This window comes from Patagioenas fasciata, chromosome 2 (genome assembly GCF_037038585.1).
Source record: "Patagioenas fasciata isolate bPatFas1 chromosome 2, bPatFas1.hap1, whole genome shotgun sequence".
Classification (NCBI taxonomy): domain Eukaryota; kingdom Metazoa; phylum Chordata; class Aves; order Columbiformes; family Columbidae; genus Patagioenas; species Patagioenas fasciata.
In genome coordinates, this window is record NC_092521.1 from 17180398 (window position 1) to 17204900 (window position 24503).

General features: G+C 38.3%; 1 protein-coding gene across 7 annotated transcripts in view; it reads left to right on the plus strand.

Annotated features, from left to right (window-relative positions):
* TRPS1 (transcriptional repressor GATA binding 1) overlaps window positions 1-24503 on the plus strand; it is a 216033-nt gene that overhangs the window by 183719 nt on the left and 7811 nt on the right. For all 7 annotated transcript variants that reach the window (XM_071803843.1, XM_065831818.2, XM_065831823.2 and 4 more), the window contains one exon: window positions 20430-20552. In XM_071803843.1, coding sequence (XP_071659944.1) covers window positions 20430-20552 — 123 coding nt within the window. The remainder of the gene's footprint in view (window positions 1-20429; window positions 20553-24503) is intronic.

The following is a 24503-nucleotide window of genomic DNA, read 5'->3' on the forward strand; positions in this document are numbered from 1 at the left end:
GGGTTTCAATGGCTTCCCATTTTACAGTTTAATGTTTTGATAGTCAGTGGAGTTTAATATTAAAATATTTCTAGTGCCCCTGTGAACTATTCTGCGGATATTTTTTATGAGCTAATTTTAAATGAATATGAGCAATGGGATGAAGCTTTTTCATTTGAACATGGTTTATAAAAACAAAAAGCTTCCTGCGATAGTGTGGGTATGCTGAAAGCTGTGCTGCGCCGACATATTCAAACTTTACAGTACTCAAGTGATTTTTATTTTATATTTTTTTTCAGCGACTGTGGCGAGATTGTTCTAGAAGTCTGTATCAGTCATAGTGAAAAACGGCATTGCTTTTGATCACTTTGATATTCTGGAGAATGATAGTGTATGAGAATGATTTTTCTTTTTTTATCGTCCTCATTTTAAGTGATGGCAGAGCAATGAATAGAACAAGAATTTATTAAGTATTCACACGCTGTATGTATACTTTCATTATACATTTACAGAAGACCTATTGTTTTCTGTTTTCTGCTGGAGGCTAGGCTTGTAGAAGAATAGTCTAGAATAGACTCACTCAGTGCATGTGTTGTCCATTTGCCTGTCAGCAATAGTTTTGACAGAGAAAACAGGGAGTTTGAGTGACTGCTGGTCTGTCTTAAGGTATGGTAATGAGGCTAATTAGGAGAGATGAGAGCTGAACTGGGTATGTGAAGGCAATTATCCGTGAAACTTTTGTCATGCTTTATCTTTATCAGATCTCTCTTTCTCTATTTTTGGCATTTGCCAGTGACACACTGAATGAAAATATTTGAAGTGATACATATTTTAGAAAAATCAAGTAAAGAAGGAAGGCAGAGGGAAATTTATACGAGAACATCTCGTTATTAAACTGTACAACTTAACAAGGATATTGTAGTTCAGCAAGCAAAAACCTTGCCTGTGTTATTCTTGTCACTTACATTTACATGAATTAAAATTAATTACGTTTTGTAATAATGAACTTACTAGACACCTACATCTCCCCTGTTAAGTGTACATTGTTTTGTTTGCTCCTTTTATGTTATGAGTAGCTGCAGCAAGTATGTTATTAAACGCACTTGAAAGAAAAGCGTGCAAAGAGCATGAAAAGAGATTGAAAAGGCATTTAATTGTAAATTAACAAAAAAGCTGAAATTTTTGCATTTATATTTTCAGGAGGCTAGTTTGGTTTACTTTCAGACTGTTTCTTACACCAATCCAGTACAAACTGATTAGAAAAGAAGCACTGAACAGGACAAATGAAAACCAGGTGTCACAAGTCTTGATGAATCAATGCACATAATCCACAAAGAAGGAAGGTGACAAATGAAACTTGCACATTAATGAGACTATAACCAGGCTCAATTACTGGGCCATTTTGAAGAGCCGTAGTAACTTCACACATCTTTTTGTGTTAGAGGGAAAAAGACATCCTCTGAGCTCTCTGCACACTCCTGCTTCTTGCACTAATTCAAAAGACAGTATACCTCTAATCCGCTTTTAAAGAGAATATAACATTAAAGAAAAACCTGTCTATAGAAGACATGCTCAATGCCTTTTTCAAAGAAAAATATCTACTTCATAATTTAGGTAGTTTTGGTGAACTTGGACATTGCATATTAGTCTACCAAATGTGCTTATGAAGTCAGATTACATACTGCAAGTCGAATTTATCTTGGTAGCACGCAATCCTCTCTTCTGAACTTGCTAGAAATATGGCAAGGAATATGGTGAATGGATGTACAATAATGATCAACGCTTATTGCCCAGCTATTTTTCTGCTAAATACCAGTTCTTTTTCTCAGATTTTATTTTGCAGTTACGAGCTTTGAATTTTGTGCTAGCAACAATATTACACGTGTCCAGAATGCCAGCACAAAACACCTGAGGTCTACAATAAGAGTCCTAAACCTTACATGAAGGACTGAATTATATTTTGTGTCTTCATTTACTTTTGGTGATGATATGGGGTTACTTGATCTCAGGTAGACCCTATTGCCCACTTGCTCCTGTCAGTCTCCTTGTTCTGTAAGATGCAGCTGACTTGACTCGCTGCCATCAGCGCCCAATTCCTTGTTCCCCTCCGTCCTTCACACACACACGTGCATGCAGAAAAACAACCTCTTCTTTCTACGCTACGAAGGTGGGAAAAGTGGTTTATTGCAGATTATAGTCCGCAGCCGTTAGCTTCTTAGATATAATAAGTTCTACAGATCTTCAGTAAAAAAAGGCTACTGTTGCCTCCATGCGAGAGTTTAGAGAACTCCTCTTTCCACAGGCTTTTGAATGATGGAGAAGATGAAAAACCTTAGCCCACAGTCCACAGGAATAATAATAATAATAATTATAAAGAAAATAAATTAAAAATAATAAAGAGATTAAGGGAATGATCACAGAAATGCCACTTTCAGCCATGAGGAGAAGTAGTGCCAGGGACACAGGGCCTCTTCACATGTGTGATACCCTTTCTCACTATAGACTTCACGTTTGGTGTTCACAACCATGAAGTTCTGGAATACAGTTTTGTGCAACAGGGAAAACTGAAAACAATCTTTAGATCATTTATCTGTTACCTCTCAGCTTGGCTAAACAGAAACTCCTCATATGCATTCCTACTCCCTACAGCTCCTCTTCTCCTGTTTACAGTCTGCTGCATTATGCATGACTCGTTAGTATAAATTTACAAAGAGAACAAATATGCTGGTAGCCAAATGTCACTGGGAAGAAGATTCAAAATCTTCCGATCCAATGCTACAACTAAATAACCTAAAGAAGTAATTTATCTAGTTACAGAAGCTAACCTTTTTTTTAGTGTGTCTGGATGTCTTTACCGTATTTTCCTAACCATTTGACAGTGGTGGTATGTAAACACTTAAAACATTTTATTATAGTACCGCACTGTTGCAACAGGTACTCGTAACAAATAGGTTACTAATGAAGTGTCATTTCCTTGCCTTATTTGGTTTGTGTTGCAACCTTAATTATATTTCAATTTTAGAATAAACTCTCAAAGTAGCGTACAGGGATTTGGCCACACGACTCGCATTAACATTAATCAAAATCGCGTGTCTGAATTCCCACCACACTAAAAAAGTACCTTTTGATTGTTGATGGGGATTGTGTGCGGGGGGTGCACATGCAAAAGAAGGCTTCACCGGCAGCTTGCTTTTGTCCTGAGTCTCGGTTGTGCTTTTCGTACCTGAAGTAAAAGATGGCAGCGAATACTGGAGCCCTTTGTTCGCAGGCCGTGTCAGTGAGGACAGTGACAATTCATGTTTCCTCACTTTAGTCAACACGAACCCACAAAGTCCTTTTTGCTGAGATGGTAACTGTAACCCCGGGGGAACAGTCATGTCTTTGGTGTAACAGGGAGATTTTGAGCCCGAGGATGAAATGCTGGTAAAATAAAGCTTCATCTCTATCGTCATCCTCAGCACCAACCAGGGCTTTGTGAAAATCTGACTTTCTGTCAGCAGTTTGCATGTTGTTAGAGTTTTGCGTTCTTCCCGAGTTTCCTGTTTCTGGTTGCAAGAGTCAAACGTTACTGCAGCGGAGGGAAACTGTTGCAGCAGTTCTCCAGTCCTGGTGGGGCTGTGCCCAGACCCTCACGACTCATTAAATAGGCTCCAGGGGTTAGACACATTTTGGTACGGTTTGCCATAGACTGAAAAGTGTCTGTGTTTGTTTTTTTTTTTCATGCGTGTGTTGACCCACAGGTGGCTGGTGGCCACCGATTCGGAGACGACTGTATCATGGGTATAATACCAGAATATCTCACAGAACCAAAATGAAGTCATGTCTTAATCTCATCAGGCCCTCTTTAATACACAAATGAAGTTCCTTCATTAAAAATAATTTTTTTAAAAGCTGCATATATTGCTTCAGTACCAAACTCAAGAGAGTTTCTGTCTGGGAATTGGAGCCAGCGAAGCTCAACGGTTTATAAGTCAACCATGGTTCTAAGTTGTGTTTTTGCACCTATATCTTCCTTTGGAGCACATTAAAAAAAATAATCTTAAAGATGATATTCCATGTCTAAGCTAATCCACACTTTGCATAAGAATAAACCTCCAGAAAAAAAAAACCTGAAATTTCCTTGAATGTCCTATCTTGGAATTATGAGTGCTGACTGACTGAAAAACAGGAAAAAGGAGTTTCATTTGCTGGATTTCAAAGCAGTTACCTCATAAAATAAATAATAACTTTCCATGTTGCTTTGCCATTAATCCATATATGTAATGCAAATAAATGAATAAGAAGTTTCATATACTCCAAAATTTACAATGATTCCACCACGTCAAGACAAACAGTTTCTCTCTGTAATGATGACTCATTGATTTGGTGTAGCACCCCAAGACCCGTTTAAGAAAAACACAGTTACGTCCCTTTGGCCGACTGAGGCTCCAACATTTAATAAAACCTGAACCCAAGGCATTTTCTTAATTTTTGTATTTGGTCCAATCTTGAAACAGCTTATGGATGTGCTTAACTTTACACAGGTGAATAGGCTTATGAAAATAAATTATATCTCTCCCATGCTTAAAATTCAAGGCAACTTCTTTTTTTTAGGAGCAAGGTCTTTCTGTGCTGCTATAAAATTCATTTTTATTTCTGCTTTATCACATTCAGATGCTTTCGCTGCTATTCTGCTATGTTTTCTGGTTTAAACCAGCACTTTTAGAAATACAGTGTTCCCACTGTGGCACTGGTGAGACAAAAAGATGTATTTGAAACTTGTATGGCTTCCATGAAAGTGCTAATAAAGATTGCCTTAGTCCTAAAATCTAACCAAAGAAAACCATTAAAATTGCTAATGAACAAGCCAAGAGGTATTGTGTAATGAAACAGTTAAAGTAGCACTTGTTTCCTGGCAATGATAGAAAGGATATTTTTGATTTTTAAAAACATCTTTCAATGTGCAGTCCTTTGCATCTGTCTGCATCATGAACGATCCTTTCACCCCCTTTTCAAAGCCATATGAAGCTTGCAATGCAGGATAATTAAAACAAATCTTGAGTAAACTGTTTGGTGGAGATAGAAGTTTGATGGTTGAATATATAAAAAATTGTAACCAGATGTTGTTCAGAAGCCATAGTAGTTTAAAGATCATGAGCTTTTTCTTTTTTCTTTTTTTTTTTTTTGTATTAAGCAAAAATATTCTAATTGAAGTTGTCAGCAGGAGTGAGACTAATATGCCTGTATTTGATTAAATAATAGTTTATTTAACATTCAGTGTGGCCCAAAATTGGCTGACACTGATATACAGAAACTTCTTACTTTAAATTTTTTGCATTTAAATAGAGTGAAAAGTAAACCTAGTTAATGGTAACATTTTTGCTTGATATTCCTAACTATTATATTATTTGTCCACTTTATGTCTCAATGGAATGCTGTGCTATCCATTGCAGACCCATTCTCTTCCTGTTCTCTTATTAACTGCTTGGTTGATGGAACAAATGGAAAAAGAAAGATGGGTAATAAAGCCTGGAATGCACTAGTTGATCAGAATTATTACTGAAATCTGGTAGAATTTAAGAGCATAATGCAAGCATCATCCAACATCCCTTCTTGCTAGGCTGTGCAAAGCACGGAAACTCGACAGACACGTTAAGGGATATTCATGCATGAAAAGACTAGTGTGTTTTAAAAATACCAGAGTATTGAAGTATGTGCAGTAGATTTCCTGGCAGTTATCTCCTCTATACAGGGTAGCAGTGTTTACTGGATACACTCAGAAAAAGTAGTGGCTAAGATTCTTTCCCTAGATGATTGCTGATTTTTTCTATTACTTCACTAATTGACATAGTGATGTCTCCTAAAGTCAGATGCTGAGATTCTTTCTCTATTGTGTTTTTTCATTGTGGTGGTGGTGGTTTTCTTGGTACTACCTTGCTGCTTACATAGCCCTGTAATCTTATGTGGTGCTGTGCATAAACAAGGGGATCCCCATCTTGCCTTCTGTGACTAACCATAGTTAAAACCATAGGAATTTCATTCTTGCTTTTCCCTCTGTAGCTGTTTGGCCTTTTGCATAAGAAGGGACTGCGTGACTCACGATCTGCAGGCTACACCGCATTTAAAAATGAACCATAAAGGCGTGAGTTGCTTGGTTTATTGATGGCATGTGTGTGTGTGAATACTTCCCGCAGGAACGCTTAAAATCAGGACTGCGATTAGGCTTTTTTAAGGCAGACCTATCTTTAAAGTAGCTCATTCCAATCGTCAAGCGATGTTGTTTCGCAGTGTTTTTCCTTTGCCCCCTGCCATGGGAGTAGCACCTTTCGGGTGCCCTGGCAGTACCCTCTGGTGACTGCAGCTGCCTGGCACAGCCCAGTCTGGCTGCCCGGCCGTTTCATTGCACCTTCGCCTCCCTACCCGGGACTGCACCCAGTGCTTCCAGCAACACTGGTCTTTCACTGCTCCTGCAACCTGCCAGTAAATAGCAGACAAGGCCAAATTTGTAGGGAGATTGCAACAGTCTGTTGGAAACTTGTATTCCATTACAAGGCCATTAATCACTGAAATGTAGTAGAAATCACAGCCCTGGCTGTGCATGCGATAAGTGCTATAGTGCTGGGGCCGTCGTTCCTGAAACACAAAATTATGTAGGCCGTGTTGAAGATATGTCTATCGTATCTGCCCTGGTTGTGCCATGTGTATGCCAGGGTTCCAAAGGTAGATGGCAAGGCCAGAGTAAAATCAGGCAAGAATTATGCTTGCAATAGTGAAAGCCAAGCTCAGTGAAGTCAGATTTTTTTTCCTCTTTTTTTCCTTCTTCTTCTATGTCTAAAACAGATGGACATACAATCAGTGCTAACTCTGTAGGTTTTCTGCCACCTTCTGATCTCTTTGTGCTTTATGCAATAGGTTGAGTTGTAAAATAGGAAACAATTTGTTCTTCGATTTAGCAGAGGAAGAGTTAGTTGCAAACCAGCAATTTGTTGAATGTCGTAGCTAAGATGCCTAGCTTTGCACTGCTCTACGGTAACTTCTGGAAGTTGTTCTCTCATTAACTCAGACTGCTATTAATAAAGGAAATAGAGTCCGGTATGTATATTTTAGGCATTATTTCTGAGATGTATAACTCATCAGTAATTGCAACCTGATTTCAGAAAGATCTTTCCTTACAAAAATCCATACATGTCACAGCCACTTACATATGTGGGCATTATTCAAAAGAGCAATACTCCCTCTGTCTTGTGCCCAGATTCAAAGCCTGTTTTAGAGGGTCCGGGTTGCTGGTCATAGACAGGTAGCATTGGCAGCCATCCCAAAATCTCCTTAAAGGGTCCAGAGGTTGTTACCGCATGAATCGTTCAGTGTTCCCCACACCTTCCTCATCTTCCTGCTGATTTTACTATCAGGTTTTCACAGCCATGAAGTTTCCACAGCCATGTCCATTTCCATATGACTAGCCACTAAGGTGTGAAATCCTAGTCCATGACACAGAACGAAAAAATGTTTCCTATAAAATATATGTAGGAAATAAAAGCCCTTCTCTTTTCAGTTCCTGAAAGAGGGCTTTTGGCAAAGATGCTGATGAAATGGAAGATTATTTTTATTTCTCTTAGAGGAAAGGCATGTCATTATAAATGTGCTCCTTTCTGGTGTACATCTTTTTCCTTCTCACTCCCAAAAATTCCAGTAGATTATAAGGAAAGGGAGGGATAACAATTTGGCATCCACCGTTAAGAAAAGCCTGAATTAAATTGAAAAGTGAATTCTGAAGAGTGTCAGAGTTTTTGTTCCATCAGTAAGATGTTTTGAACATAGCCTGTTTGCAAGTAGCAGCTATGAGGTTGTATAGCACGTCTAAATTTAGAGGTTTCTTTTTATTTCAAAGTTGTGTATATGAGCCTTCTGGAGGCTTGTTTCAAAATCAGATTAACCGTGATACTAGCAGATGGAAGGTAAAAGGGAAACTGTTTACTGTCATTTTTTTTTGCCTAAATCGCAAAGTCTGATATATTGATCAGTAGGACAGGACTAAAGAGTTCCTCCTTGAGTCCGTGTCCCAGCTCTGCACAAACCCGCGAATACATTCAGGCAACCCAGTGGTCTTTGCCTCTCCAGTTCCAACACAGACACAGACACAGCTGCCGGCGAGCGAGGCCGTGGAGCCGCTGACGCCGCTTTAGAAAGGAAGCGGAGGGCTTGTTTTACAAGGCATTCCTGTGCAGTCAGCTTCATTTAAGATGCCTCCAAAGGATGTGAAAAATAAGTTAACTGTGGGCTTGCAGAAGGATTTTACCATGCCTCCCCTTCTAGCTTGGGGCTTGATTTCTTGACTGCTCTTTTCCAGTCCTTCGCAGCACTCCGCACTAAAGCCTGAGTATGTGACAGGGTGGGTACATGTCTTCCTTGGCGTCCAGAACTCGTGATGGAAAACCCCACTAAGTTCTGTATTTCTCTTGTGCTGCGCTTGTCAGGGTTGTGCCATTTAAGAGAATGACTGCCCCCAGCAGTAAATTCACCCTGCCACTTGCTTTAGAAATAATTCCTTCAGTGAAATGCAATCTGTAGGAGTGATTCTGACAATTCAGATTTTGAAGCTGATGTCCGAAGCAATTTAAGAACTACTTTCTTAAAAGTAAGAGAAAAATTAGATGCTGGAAGTACTGTTGTGCAGTTACAGTATTCTCTCTGTGCAGATGAGAATAAGTATAAACAGTACAGAGGGTATACCAGTTTATAGGGCTGCAAAGGCAGAAAGGCCGCAAATCCTGGATCAATGTCATTAAGATAAATATTGTTTATTATTTTTTTAATTGATTTACCTACTGAGTGGTTCTCCTAAAAAGAAAAGAAAAGGTTAAGACCGTTTAGTTAATGAGGCTAAGCTTGATTAATAAGGGATTCAGAGTATTCCTTTGTGCACACCAGTTACCATGACTTTCCTTTTTGCTATGCTTTTACATGCTCCAACTGCCTCTAGTATTTTATCAGGAAATACTTGTTTTGTGTTTTTTCGTTTGGTCGGGGGTGGGGAGGGGGTTGTTGTTTGGTTTTTTTCATGTGTGGGGTTTATTTGGTTTGGTTTGGTTTGGTTTTTTGATTTTGTTTGTTTTTCTGTGTGGTGGTGGTGGTGTGTGTTGTGTTTGTTTGTTTCGGGGTTTTTTAGTTGTTTGGGTTTCTTTGTTTTTTTTCCCAACCTTGTGTTATATCACAGATTTTAAAGTCTTCAGTCATTATGCTGTGGCTCTGTCTTGAATTCCGTGAAGTGTTTCCTATCAAACCAGGAGACCATATGCCCATGTTGGCCTAAAATTCTCAGTGCATCATGTACCAGAAATAGAAGCTGGTAAAGATTCTTCAGAGATTGTGTTCACTTGTTCCAAAGACCTGGTTTGTTTATGGAAGGGATGCTTGCGGTACATAAACACTATTTAAGGAGAAATGTCTCCAAAATGTAGAACAGTTGTTCTCTTCTCCTTCTCATCTTAATGGTATTTTTGAGGAAAGCTATACAACACCCTATATTGAGTCTCATTTACAAGTAGGCATTAGGATCTTGATAGGAAAGAGCAAGGAGAGGATCATTTTTGTAAAACCTACACCAGATACTTCACTCAGTTTCTCATAAACATTCTGAAATTATTTATGGTGGAGTTTAAAAGTAGGTTGCTTCACTTTTAGTAGCTGTACGGTTTTACAGACTGTGATTGGTAACATTCAGTCTGGATGTATTTAATTAAAATGTTTAGAGCCATGAAATTTAAAGTGTTTTATTTTTCAAGACAAATGAATAGGGATTAAGGCTAAAATGGATAGACATTAATAGAAAAAAAAAAGTAATAAGCATTGTACAGCTTCTCACTGAAGAAAGATTCACAGCATACTTAGGGTTGGAAGGCAGCTCAGGAGATGATCTAGTCCAACCCCATTGCTCAAAGCAAGGTCAACCAGAGTAGGATGCTCAGGGCCGTCAGGTTTTGAATGTCTCCAAGAACAGACAGTCCACAGCCTTTCAGGGCACCTTGTTCCTGTGATCAGCCACCCTCACAGTAAAAAAAAACTTTTCCGTTGTGTTCATGTGGAATCTCCTGTGTTTCAGTTTGTGTCTTTGTTTCCTGTTGTCTCACTGGGCAGCACTGAAAAGAGCCTGGCTCCATTTTCTTTACTTCCCCGTCAGGTACATGTTGATGAGATCCCCCTGGAGCCTTCCTTTCTTTACATGAGATAGTCCCATCTCTCTCAGCCTCTCCTCGTGTGACAGATCCCTGAGTCCCTTAATGATCTTTGTGGCCCTTCACTGGACTGTTTCCAGTACCTTCATGTTTTTCTTGTACTGGGGAGCCCAGCGCTGGACACAGCACTGCAGATGTGGCCTGAGCAGGAGAGATCAGAGGGAAGGATCATCTCCCTCAGCCCACTGGCAGTGCTCTGCCTGACACAGCCCAGGAGGCTGACGGCACTTTTAGATGGGCTAGCTTTAAAAAAATACAAATATGGGGGGGAGAAGTATTTTTTTTTTTCTTTTCTTCCCCTTTTCTTTTTTAGAAGATACCTTCCTAGATGGTTGTTGGCTTGATCACAGCTCTAGTCCATTCCTGCTTCTTAAAGTTATCAGTTAGAAGCCATCAAGTATTTTTGCCGAAAGTGGGATCACAGGACAGAATAAGACATTTATCTTAGAGTCAACCATTTAGACACAGCCTCTGCCTTATTGTCTTGTTATCTGAAAATGTTTGGAATGGATTGGATTAGATGAAAATGTCCATTGTAAAAAGGCCACTACTTTTCAATATTTACCACTCCGTGGTATCTGGGATACCACAGTTTCTCCCTAAGCTCACAATAGGAAATAACTATGGTAATTGTGTGGTATGGGTTGGCAAATGTTGATTTTTCTGAATGGAAGCCATTCTAGCAACAGCACGTAACAAAATCAGCACTGAGAGTGCAGTCCTAAGCGTATTAAAAATAATAGGTGGACATCGTCCGCTTTGGATCCCATCCTAGGAAAAACTTTCTCAAGGGAACTGCGTGAGACTCAAATTATAGTTACTTCAGTTCCTGAATAAGTATATAAGCTATAGCTGCTCATATGAAACTTTCTCTTGTTCTGTTTTTTTCTTTAATTAAAATTAATGGTCCTAAGGGGAATTTTTTAAAGTACAAGTAACAGGTAAAGGTTACCTCACTGCTTTTCACCAAGAGGTAGACACCTAATTGACATTTCCTCTCTGAGTCTTGAAGACTTCTCTGAAAACTTTACATCCTCGTTTTGTAACTTTGTATTAGAAATTAGTCTTCCAGTGTAGTTTCCAGATTTGGGGTGCAAATTGGGGAGGATGTAGATAATCAAAAGGCAGTGGGACTGAGGATTCTAAGACACTTAATGGCTTTTGAAATTTTTACCCCCGAGGAGCCTTTCCCCTGCTGATTTTGGCAGCCCTCAGCCAAAATCTACAAATGAGAGTTCCTCCTCTCAGCTGCTGGCTTTCTGAGCCATTTTCTATATAAATAGAGATCACGTGGACTTTAATAAGGTCAGGGAATGTTTTTTAAATGTCTGTGATTTTCTTTTTTTCCTCAAAACTTAATTTTGCCCATCTGATTTCTGTGGAAGTGGGAACAGATGCCAGAAGCTGAGAACTCCAGCAGCTTTGTGCTCACGCTTACAGCAGAGCGGGATTGGGACCCTCAATTACTATCACATGTAGAGTTACACGTTGGCTCTTAGCTGAGATCTGCAAATGCACTCTGGTTCTTCTACCACGTCAAAGTTAAGGGTGTTTAAGGAAATATGGATGTATCCGCTCCATTTTTATCTGTTCACTTGATGGGTGAGATTACTTCATGAAAGAAGGGATATGTGGGGTGCGTTCTTGAGCATAAATCCTCAAGTATTGATGCCTAAACTTAAGCACCTAATTCCATGTTTAGGGGCCTTCATAACTGGCTCTTTATCTCAGAAAGTGTGTCTGTTTATAGCAAAGTATAACTATTGATTTAGGTTTCCCGTTTGAGACAGCAGGGCTTGGATATTTTTGCCCTGTGCCAAGAAATGAAAGAGTCAGAAGTATTTCCAGTTTTCTCGATGTCTCTTTTTGTGTGCTTAGTTCTGAGGGTACTCCTTTTATCCGCTTACTGATGAGAATTAGAATAATCTAATTTTGTACATTTTATACTGTTTACATGGTGTTTCTAATTTGAAAAAGTGCAAGAGACTCGAAATGAGGTTTTCCTAGATTTGTTCTCTAACAACGACTGAGCTCGTTTGGAAGCACACGGCGTTCGGGAAGGAGCAGTAGCCCGTGTGTGCGAGTGCCGAGTTCTCAGGCAGCCGTTCAGCATCGGAGCTGCTGCGTGAATCTGCTTCAGCAAAGTGCTAGCAAAGAAAGGTTTATATTATTTAGGAGCAAGGATTGCAGCTACCAAACCAGGCTTCCTCTATCCTGCTTGTGCACGCTAATAGATTTGATTGCTTCACGTAAATACTCTGTTAAAATTGCCCAAGTGGCCAAGTGATTTAGAAAAGTGGGAAGAAGTTCCACTAGAAACATAGCAGTTTTTACAGCAGTTTCTAAAAAGGCCTGATAAAACCTGTTGCATTACTGATATAATTCTGGTGAAGAATCTGAGAGATGCTGCTGGCAGCTTTTTACTGTGTTATGTGATAAACTGTGAAAAGAAAACAGGACATAAATTTAGGCAGACTGTAGTTTACATACTCACGAGCACACCTCAGCAGAGATAACGCGTTACCTTGAGTCAGTGTACAGGAGGGAGGGAGGAAAATGGTGCTACACAGGGGGAAACAAAGACAATCAGGGCTTTCTTCTGGAGCAGCTGCAGCCAGTTCCACTAATGGAAGTGCAAGAGCAGAAACTGGCAGCACAAGGTACACGTTCGTTTTTACAGATGGCAATGCAGACAAGTTGGTAATTGAGAAGGAAGTCGTGTACGTGAGCTGTGTGACAGGGGACAGCCCATTACAGTACTTTCCTGTGTAATTGACTCGGTGAGTTACTGGAGACAGAATTTCTAGTCCTCTTGAATAGGTTTCAGTTGCTGAAAAATTACATCATTATTGTGCGGGAAATGCAGGTTGCTTTTTTTTGCTATTCGTGTTAATAAAACTTTTAAAATTAATTTTCAAGTTGTCTCCGTGGAGGTCTGTGTTGTTCTGCGGGTAGTCGGTGGCAAAACGCAGCACAAATGAAATCATATCATTGTGTGGTAGCTGCCATTTAAGGCACTGGAAGAGATTTAAGGATGATCAGCTTGTGTCAGTTGAAGGATAAGACCTCAAAAATACGTTCTATCTAGTAAAAGAAGGCTGAAGGAAACTGCTTTCAAAAAGTTATATTTTGCGTAGAATGATTAAGTAGATATTTAACTCCTTGCAAACCAGACTGACATTTAATTCCACCAGAAAATATTGCTTGGTCTTCATTACAAATGCTTTATACCATAAATAAGTATATGTGCATTTACTTAGTCTGTGCATATGTATTTGGCGCAACAGAAGATCACGTATATTTTTAACACACAGTGTTTAAAAATCAACCGCTGCTAACTGTGGCAAGGAAGTCTGACCCGCAGAAAAAGTTTCTATTGTTTCATATTATGCCACTGCAGATCTTGAAGGGGAAAATGTGAAATTACCTTCCATCCCTGTTTGGATTAACAAGGTAATACACTGTGAACTACACAATTTTCAACATTAAATGCTCAAATTAATGAAATCCATGAGTGACTGTAAAGTGTATTGTGATTATTTATGTGATGCCATAGTTGCATGTGGCCCTTAATGGCTAATTTCAGCGATGGTAAATCCCAGCCTGTGGAGCTCCGGCTCTGCTGTAGGTGGGTGGTGAGAGCCGGGTCTCTGCCAGTGCAGGGGCAAAGGTTGGGTCATCTGGAGCTTGGGGGAGGAGACTGAGGTGATGGAGATTTCCAATAGGAAGTGATTTAGTAGCTTCTTTGCATAGATACGTTTTTCTTAATGTAATAATTTATTTTGATCAGACATTGCTTTACTTTGGTAGCGATTATGGCATCGTAAACTAATATCTTGCTAAATTTTTCTTGCTTAGTGAGACACAAAGAGGTTGTAGTTCACTGCCTGGATTTTGGCTGTCTTTTGGTGTGTTTTTCATGTAGTGAATGGCACTGTCTCTAAGACAGTTTTGCAAAATAGAGGGAAATGCTTCAAATACTGGGGCAAAATCTACTAATCTGCATTTTTGCTGCTGATAAAAAAAAAACCTTGCAGTTTACATGCACATTAAAATATTTACTCTCCCTGAGGGATCAGGGGTAGGATTCTGAAAGGCTGTGCTAGCAGTAATGTTTAATTTACTGTCTGGGGTTTTTTCCCCTCTCTAAACCCCCTTGGATTCCTCTCATTAAAAGTTTGTAATACAGCATATATCATAAAAAGATGCTGTCACAATAGGACATTAAAAATTCCACTAAACTTTTTATACGAATTAGGTGTGTAATTTTAACTTTCCTCTTGGCGTTTTTACTTTCTTCCTACCTTGCCTTTCCTGACTTCTTTCTTACGCGTCTTTCAAGTACAGCTCTTTAATGTAATTGCTCTTGAAAATGTCTTAGATGAAGAGTTCGGATTTGGCACATTAAATTGACTTCAAGAGGCATCTGTTAACTCATAGTTAAGGTTGAAAACAACTTCTACTTTAGCACTCTGCTTTATGTGTTTTGTTTTTTTTTATGCTTTGGGGCTGAAAATTTGCTGTGCCTGGTCTATTCCTGAAAGCTGTCCAAGTTATAAACAGAATAAAACCCAATGACTTTCTTTTTAATTTAGACATAGCTATAGCAAAAGCAACTAAAATTTTAAAATGTGAAACTTTACAGGGGCATAGTTGTGGCGGTTTTCATAGTTGAGAGAGAAAGCAGTTTTGATTAAACACATTCAGAAAGGTCTGAGTGCCTCTGCAGCCAAAATAAATGAGCACTGGAAGCTTCTTTTCGCATCCTAAACAGCAGAAAGTAGCACTTCAACATCCAGATGCTGCCCAGGGTTTAAACTTTGATTAATCTGAGCTTCACTCAAACTCAGAGAATTAAATACCTCCTCTTCTAAGGAGGACAATAGCTGGAAAGCCCTACAACGTGTGAAACAAGAAACTCCTAAGTACTCACATCAGTGCAAATGAAATATACACACGTGTGACCAGGAGTGCATTGTACTATTTTTCTGAACCGTGTGGTAGCAGCCCAGCAGTTACAGATATGAGACCCACTGCTTACAGCTGATCCTGTCGCAGCGGTTACAGCTGATCCTCTCCACAGCAGCTCACCTTGCTCGTGCTGAACCAAACACGTGCAGGTTTCCTGATCCCTTCCAGACCGCCCATGTTGCCGGAGAGCATCCAGAGCCAGTGTCTGGCCTTTTTTTCAGTGGGGCGTGTATGGTAGTAGTCCTCAACTTTGTCTTTGGAAATAGGTCAGATATATGCTTATTTTTGGGGAACACTGATGATTTCTCTGCACCTCATATTCTGGAGCCACGATTACAACGTGCTCTGTTCTGGCATGATAGGAAAGCCAGAGACGGTAAAAAAATCCACTCAGGCTTCATCGTATCGCCTTTTTGTGATGGGGAAGTGAAAGTAATGAGAAAAAGACAAGTTTTGTTGTGTCCAAACCAAGAGGATGATGTAAGAAAAATGCTTCGCTGACGTTTGTGGAGCCTATTTGAGTTTCTAAAAGCATCTCCTGGCAGAAATTTTAAAAACAGGATGTATTTGGCACTAGCAGAGTGTCAGGCACCGTTGCTTAGTCTAACTAGCTAAAATGCTGCAGTTCCTCAGCAGTGTTTCTGGCTGTGCTTTTACAATGTAGATTTTGCTACATGAAGTTCCATTGAAATAATGACTGAAAGTTCAGTACATTTTTAAATATGTCTTTTTTAGAACTGTGTAACGTGGTGCTTCTACATGGCTAAAAAGTTGGAAATCATGTAAACTGTAATAATCTTTTTAAAATCTAAAGCAGTTTTTATGAAACACAAGGGACTGATCCTGCCACGATAGCTGAGTGAATTACTTGTTGAGGTATTCTCTGCTCTTCCATTGCTTAGCAGAAAGCACTACTAATATTTTCATTGTTCCAGAAAACTATTGGTAACTAGTGAAAATCGTTTAAAGAGTTAAAAAAAAAATTGGGCATTCGAGCTTGACGATGTGTATACTAAGTTTCAGACTTGTTCAATTTGAAACGGTCCAGATATGAAACCATAAAAAATGTGAGTAAATACTCTGCATATCAAGGGTTGTTATGCAATTACATGCTTTCAACATGGTTCTTACTGAAGGAAAACAGTTAGTAAAGAGATCTGCAATACATGTTCAGTGAGTAATTGCAAACTTTCATAGCTTAGCTACATAAAACTAATAATCCACTTGTTGCTTTGCTATTACTAAAATACTAAAATTTCTGCATAGTTTTTTTCCCCAGAGCAAAACTGCTGTAAGTGTAGATTTGTTAGAAAGTTATCTGAAAAACTTGAAATCCCCTCCACCCTGCATCCCCCAGTTTTGGCCAATCTCTGAATTATAAACAGCTGAACTGATTTAAATAAATTTTTCGGTATCAAAAAATAAAATAAAAAAAAAGTTACATCTGGGCTGACAAAAAAATGCGCCAAGTTCCAGCCCAATGTGATTTGAGACAACATTGATATTAAACACCCAGACCTAGGAGCTGGAATGCAAATAGAGGCAGGCTCTTTGCGGCACTGGCCCCCTCAGATTTGGGGTTGCAATGTAGTGGTTATAAGGCTCCAGATGATTAAAGCTTGACTTAATAGATACATATTTCCGTTATTTAGACCCTTTTGGCTTATTCTTCTAAGGATGTACAGGAAATTTTCATGGTTAACTCCAGTTAGTGCTAGTGGCATTGATCTCAGACTGAAGCCTTTTTATCTGTGACTCAAACCCTCCCATGACTAGTTATGTCAATTCACCTTTCCTGAGCTGATCTTAACAGATAATGTAACTATGATAAGTATGTGTTCACATTTGAAAGAGGACAAAAGGTTCCATAACATATTTATTGGAAATGCTGGCTAGCGTGTTATCGAGCAGAGCACTTGAGCACATGGACGGGTTTATGGGGACTGTGGGCCGTGGCTCTTGCACAGACTTTGCTGGGCTGGAGATCAAGTGCCTGTTCCATTGTGAAGCTGCCCAGAAATCCAGAAATATTGGCCATTCCTATTGACTAGTACAAATACTGAGTATGCAAAGCCAAACAGACTCATGTAGTGGAAGCATCTTCACGAATTCATATTTAGCAAAAACATTTAGAAAATTTATGTTGGCCCATAATCTTTATAAAACTTGGTAAGTGGAAAGTAAATGCCCTTTTTTATTTATTTATTTTTTTTTAACTGTATTGTTTTTAGAGGAGTGCAGGCATTGTGGGCTTTTAAAAACAGCTTCCATTTTTTCTTGCAGACATCTTTAAAATTTCTCAGGCGTACTTAGACACCAGGTCAGTCCTGTGGTTAGTGGGATCTGGGAGTCAAGGATATGTAGTCTAATTCTGCCACAGTCGAGTTTCACCCCAGGATATCTGTTCTAAAGCTGTTTCATAACGAAAAAGCCCAAGAGACAAACAGCATTTTCAGTTTTTTCAGAGGTGTTTATTTTTTAATTCATTAGTATACGTAATCTATGTTGGAACACTTAGGTATTGGAACGATCATTGTCAATTATCCTGTAAGGTGCTTAAATACAACAGAAATAACAGATCAGGAAGGTAAAGAAAGACAAGATATAACTCTTCAAGCTGCGTGGAGGACGAATTTACACACTTAGTGTTTAATTTAGGGAATGATGTTTAGCTGGGCTACTTTGAAATTTTAAATAGATTGGTAGTTTGTAAGTACTGAATAAGCACAGGTATATGTTTTTAATACATATAGCTACTACTAGGTATTTTGTAGATTGTTGACAGCTGTACAGTCATTATATTATTTCTTTGCAACTAATGCCCAGTTTGGATCAGATCTTTCTTTAAGAGAGAAAAAACGAGTTATTTTTGTCAGTTCCTTAAAGAGAAACTAGTTTCATAGCATTCAATTAAGATTTCAATGTTACTACACATTCTGTTGCCATTCAGCTGTGTTCAAATGCAGCAAGTAAACTGGACCACTCTTCCGAATGTTTTAAAAAACTTCCATGACTTTGTAGAGGGTATTTCCCGACTTCAAGAAACACAAACAGGAATGAAAGGGTTGGAAAGACTGACTCAGATTAAGGCTCCGCTTGGTTAATACACCACAGCAAGAATCCATAGGCCAGCAGACAAAAAGTAGGAATGGAAAGGAACAGTTTTGCAGTTGTATCTGAATCCTGGCCATATACAGTCATTTCCACTTGGAAACTTCTCACCCTTCAAGTGGGCCAAATTGGGGTTACTTTAGTGAAGTTTTTATTGTACCCTTGAGGAAAATATTTCAGCAGCCAGGTGAAGTTGTGCAAGGATATGCGACTACAAAAAGAACTGGGAGCTTCAATTTTCTTGTAGATGAGTGCACCCTCCCAGAGTGAGCCATGTCTCAGATACACAACTAGTTAGATGTTTGCTGAAGGACATCCACTACCGTTTAGTTCTCCCCATATCCAAATTGACAAAAACAGGGCATTTCTGCTTCTGATTCAAGAGACAAAGTAGGGAATGATGCAAGGGAGTGAGACAGAGATTATCTTGATGACAATCTCAGTTTTATTGTATCACCTTAAGGTAGCACAACCTGCTGTACTAATGAAATTGTGTTCTTGGTTTAAAAGGGCAATTGTTAGCTTGACTTTGTGCTCACTAAAAATATTTCCCCAATCTTGTTAAATTATTGCACTCATTTCAGATTTTTATGGCTGTGCAGCTTACCAGCTCTCGTTTCTTTACGTTTCATTCATTTTCCTTGTATTGATGATTAATGGAGGATGTCGAACGTTAGAGTGAGCAGGCATCAGCAAATGCAAGATCATAATTAGTTTAGCTGACGAGGGCCTCTGATAGCACTTGCATCTGCATGGAAAAATTACCCTATAGGGAACTGGCTGCTCACCAGGTCTTTTTAGTGATACATTGTGAAACACCCGATGAATCAAATGCCCTTTCAATGCCAAGAAAGTGTTCCAGTCTTGAAGCCAAAATTATGTCTGCAGAAAGCTTTCCATTTGAAATGTATCAGAGTACAATTATAACCATTGTATTTTTTTGGCATGAACAACAGTCTTCTACAGTATGGACTAAAGTTAAACAAATTACTTAAATTTTATGAAACCCTGAAATTTTAACTTACGGTGTTAGTAATTCTTAATTTAGAATAAAATTAGTTTTCACCCAGGCTGTTTTTCCCTGTACTCGCCCGTTCTTATCTTAGATGCCGAAGGTTTCTTACTGATTTTTTTTTCCTTTGCAGAAAGGGGACCGAGTTGAAATTCAGATTTTCTTTTCAGGAAAAGAATTCCATTTCCTGCTTGTTAGTATTTGTGCCCACGAACACAGCCTGACTTTTGTTTAAATGAAAAGTTTAATGAAATCATTACTCTGTAGAAAGAATTTAACAAGCAATACTCATAAATGTGTCTACTTTTAAATATTCCTGGATCATTATGAAAGCTGATGAATACATAGCTCAGTCTGGTTAAACATCAAATTCTGTTTGGGAAAGTTGTACTGTGCCTTTCTTTGCCTGACTAAAATAAAATAAATCAATCTATCCATCGATGAGGCAGTGTGTTCTGGAGTTCGGGGTGAGGTTCAAAAGGTCTCATTGAGAATACTGTACTTTTATTTGTTTGGCAGAGTTTACTCCTCATTACTCCTCATTCTTTTCTGTGGGAAATATATGGTAACTTACATTGATTTCAGAAATGGGAAAGACTGGAACTGAATATCATGTATTCAATTAATGAAGTATAATCTCCGTTAAAGGAGTTAGTATGACGCAAATACAAAATGTAATTAATCAAAGTGGTGATGTTTCAGAATTCTCATTACTGATCACACTGTAAAATCGATCAAGCTAAAAGGAAATAATCTGTTGTGAAATGTGGTGAAGAAACCAAGAGAAGTTTACAGAATGTTGTCTGTCAGCTTCCAGAGGGGTTTTTCAGAATTTGCTGTTTAGAAGCCATCATTAAATGCACAAAACCTGAAGTTCAAAAAGTTAAAGCTGTTATTCTGAAAAGGCTTTGGTGTTTCACACACCTCATCCATCACTCTAGGGTTAATTATAATGAAAATCAGTGGTGCCTATTAAGCACAATTGAACCTGACCTCATTATGGGCAGTGTGGTTTTATACTGTCATTGTTGCCAGTCTAGAGACAAAACTCCTGTGTTGATTTGTCCTAACTCCGCAGCTCATGTGACTCACCTCTGACCTGGTTTTTTTTAATGTGTGGTGTTTTTTTTTCTTCCCTATTTCAGAGACGTAGAGGCTCGGGTGTTTTTTGTGCCAATTGCCTGACCACAAAGACCTCTCTCTGGCGAAAGAATGCAAATGGTGGATATGTATGCAACGCGTGTGGCCTCTACCAGAAGCTTCACTCGGTAGGAAGAACTTACTGGTTTGTTCAGAAAAAAAGGGGTTATAGAGCTAAGCTGGGCAGCTGTGGTCTTGTCTGGTTGTGTGATTAGTACCACTCCCTGGCCTGCAGTTAATTTCCTAACAGGGTTTTGCAGTATGGTCACTTTGGGATCAGATGTGATTCATTAAGAAACAGGCTGGGATGCTATGGGTAGACGTGTTTGAGATCACCAGTGATGCATTTAATTATTTTGATACAAAATAAGGGGAAAATTGTTTCTTTTCTGGGAATTCCATTTAAAGGCATACAATATGTTGTGATGAAAACTCTCTAAATTCAAGAGCCCTCATGATTGTAATATTAAAAGAAAAAAGAAAGATTCTTAAGGTTGGACATCAGATCCTAATCAAAAATATCCCTTGCTGTGGCTTTTGTTTTCTTTCACTTCTCTTCCCATCTTTAGTCGTGACAGTAAATTTTCTGGAGATACGTGGTGGTGGAGTTTTTTGGATTCTGAAATAACTCAACAAAGAAGCTACTTGATGGCACTCGTCACTTGGTGAGGGTGAGATTCACCATCCCTCAGGATCAGGCAGGGAATAAGTAATGATCATGGACTGTCTATATTGCTTTTCATCTTCTTGACACTTGGCTTGATCCTGAAAGATGTTGAATGCTCTAGTCTGGGTCCAGGAAGGCCATGCTTATGTGTTTCCTTGAATCAGTATCAGAATGCTTAGAATCTTTTAGGTTAAGACTCACAAGTTAAATGTCATCCTCGCTTTACTAGAAGCACATGGGAGAGTCAGGTGACCAAGATTTGACTGATTAATTCATTTTTACAACATCTCCATGAAGTTAAAAAGTGTAACTATTTTTCAGAAATAGAAACTGAGGCTGGCTTTGGGAGTTTGCCAAGGCAACAATAACAATTTAGGCTTAGAGCCCAAATCAGAAATCTATATTGTAGCTGAGATTGCTTATTTTTTAAAACTTTTTTTTTCTCAGAAATTGCATTTTCAAAAAATAAAAGCCACTTAGAAAATTATATTTCAAATGCATTAAGTGCCTATGCCTATTTCTCTATAAATTTCAGGAATAATCTTCTAAATCTACTATTAGTTTCTGTGATTTTTACCCTTGGTCTTGTGTACAGGCCATATAACAATTCTGTTTGCTCAAGATCCTGTCCAACCCGCTTAATAAAAAAGGAAAAGGTTCCAATTTTCGAAAGCCGGAAGACCATCACCAGCCTGAAAGGTTGGCTCTGTTTGCTCTGGGGTGTTATTCTGAGGTCAATAACTGATTCTAAGCTCCAGAACACCCCAGCCAGTCAGATAACATCTGAACGGGAGAAGATGGACTAATGCATGATCTCTGGCCAGCATCTTGGCTGGATCTTGCTGAAAGCATCATCTTCCTGGAGATCTTTCAGACTTCTAGGTGTAATATCTAATTTAAGGAAATTGATCAGCAGTGAGATCCACAAAGGTTTTAAAGAGGACAGTTTGTTTTTTTGACGTTAATTTGACATTTGAGTGCAGCTATTTGTAGAATTCCATTCACAGCCCCAATTTTCCTTTTTTTTTAATATACTTTTCTAAACTATGGTGTACCATGATTATTAGCATAACTTATTGAATAGACAAAAGCTACAAGAATCAGTTTTTAGTTCAAACATATAGCTCAGATAATTATGAACCAGTAGTAATGAACTAGTATGCTTCCAACGATAATAATTAGCAATACAATGTCAAACTTTATTTTATGCATACAGAAAGTGAGAAGTTGACACTATCTTTTAGCTCCACCATTCAAGCACGGCAGTAAGCTGTCATTCTGTGGACATTTGACATTAATATCTTCAATTGAACCTTCACCAAGCAAACGCAAAGAATTTAATTAAGCCTCCACTCTGCTGTGATACAATAGCAACTCCATTGTAAGTTGGAGTCTGAAATAATCAAACTAATTTCTCCTTTGGGACAGTTTTTGAGACAGTCCTATGCAAAGGGATGGTCTTTAAACTGATACCAGAAAGATTAAAGGGTTTGTTGTTTTGGTTTGTTTTTTTAAATCTATCTACCTGTCTAGCTAGCTATCTCTTAATGAAAAATTATGGTAAGTATTTGTCATGTATGTTTTTGAATTAATGAGTCTAGAATGATGCAGTTACTAGGTAAAGGTCTGAAACTATAAAAATCAAAGGGAATAGAACTGTTCCCTTCTGTGTGCCACTCAGTTAAACTAAATTATGCTCAGTAAAATTTGCTTATAGTAAGTCTGCACGTTTCATGGCCTCTTTTTGATTGGATTATCACTATCTGGAACTACTGTCCTCATTACCTCAAGAATGTGTATAATATACTTATCTCTAAGGTCTTTTTTTAACTTGTATTTAATAAGAAAATAAAAAATCTATGGTCTGTCAGATACTACTAGGTGGTAGTGACTGACAAACGCTAACATGGTAGTGATTTCTGCTCTAAGTCAAATTTCCCTTTCTATGATACCCTTGAATAATTTTTCAACATATTTTCAAAAATGTTCAGTATATCTAGGAGTCATTTACATGTAGCTTGCCAGGTTTTTCACATTTCTCTCCTCTACTGGAGACAGCTGTGTTAAAAAAAATGTGTAATAATATTCCAGTGGTGAATTATTAAAATAGTTGTTTTACTGAGAAAAATGCTTCCAGTTCACTGCAAACATATATACAAAATTCACATTTGCTGAGAGAGAAAGGTATGTCCTTTGTCTCCCCACAATCATGAATTTGTTCATTTATATTGTAGTGCTGTTCCTCATTTTTTAATAGCTCTAAGTCGGTCGTGGAAAACTAGATTTTGTTCCATAATCATTCCGTGGCTACATCCTCAGACTCTTTCAGGGAGGAGTTTCAGCTTATACTTCGAGTATTAGACTTACGTGATCTTCTAGTGGAAAGATCACCTCAATTTCCCATGGTATCTAGGACGTGTAATCATAATAATTTACTGAACTATTTGTTGAATTTTTTTTTTTTTTAGTTAACCATATATTTGAGGTAGTAAGGATATTACCAATTGATATAGATATGGCAAACGAATATTTGTGATCACGCTCAATGTATTATGTGTATCATATAGTTAATGATCTGACATAGGGCATTTCAAAAGTTCTGGTAATGTGTCCACTATTTTCTAAATCTAGTTCCCCATTGAAAATCAAGAAGAGAGCTTAAACTTTTCTATCTACCTCAGTTGCAACCAAATACAGATTTCTGACTGCACCTTGCTACTATGATTAAGAAAAATGTGAGTAGCTTTACTCCAGCAATTAGTCTGTTTTAATCAGCTAAAGACCAATCAGATGAGTACAGTCATTTGCACACTGAAGAATTTCTAAGTGAGACCTACAGCCTTTAACTTGTAATAGCACGTAACTTGGAAGATCCTGAGCTACAAGCGTGTGAGGGCCCTTAGTCGCAGGTATGAAGATGTCCCTTTTAACTACTTCCAGGATCAGACTTCATACCTGTAGCATGAAGAGTAAGACTAAAAGTGTTTCCAAACTGTTGAAATATTATCTTGAAGCCACATGAAAATGCTCTGTAGTCTGTAAGTAGTAGTTTAGTATGAGCAACATCAAGAGTGTTGCAAGATCTCTCAGCATGTCAGTATGAGAGTGTTACTATTGTCATTAAAAGCTGAGGAAATTACACTGAGCCAGTAATAAGGAGTATATGCTTGTGCATATCAGTTGACTATTGATTCTGCATCTGTAAACTTTATTTGCATACAATTTATGTAGAAAACATTTTAATTTTATCTAAAGAAGATTTTGTCTCAACTTTGATCTGTTTGAGGAGGCTGGTTCAAGGCATTGTTTTTCGGCAAAGTTTAAATTTTGCTTTTTAAAAATCTAAATAAAAGTGTATATTTCTTCTGATTTAGACTTTTAATAGAAAGTAAAACTTTAGCAAGTAGCTGCA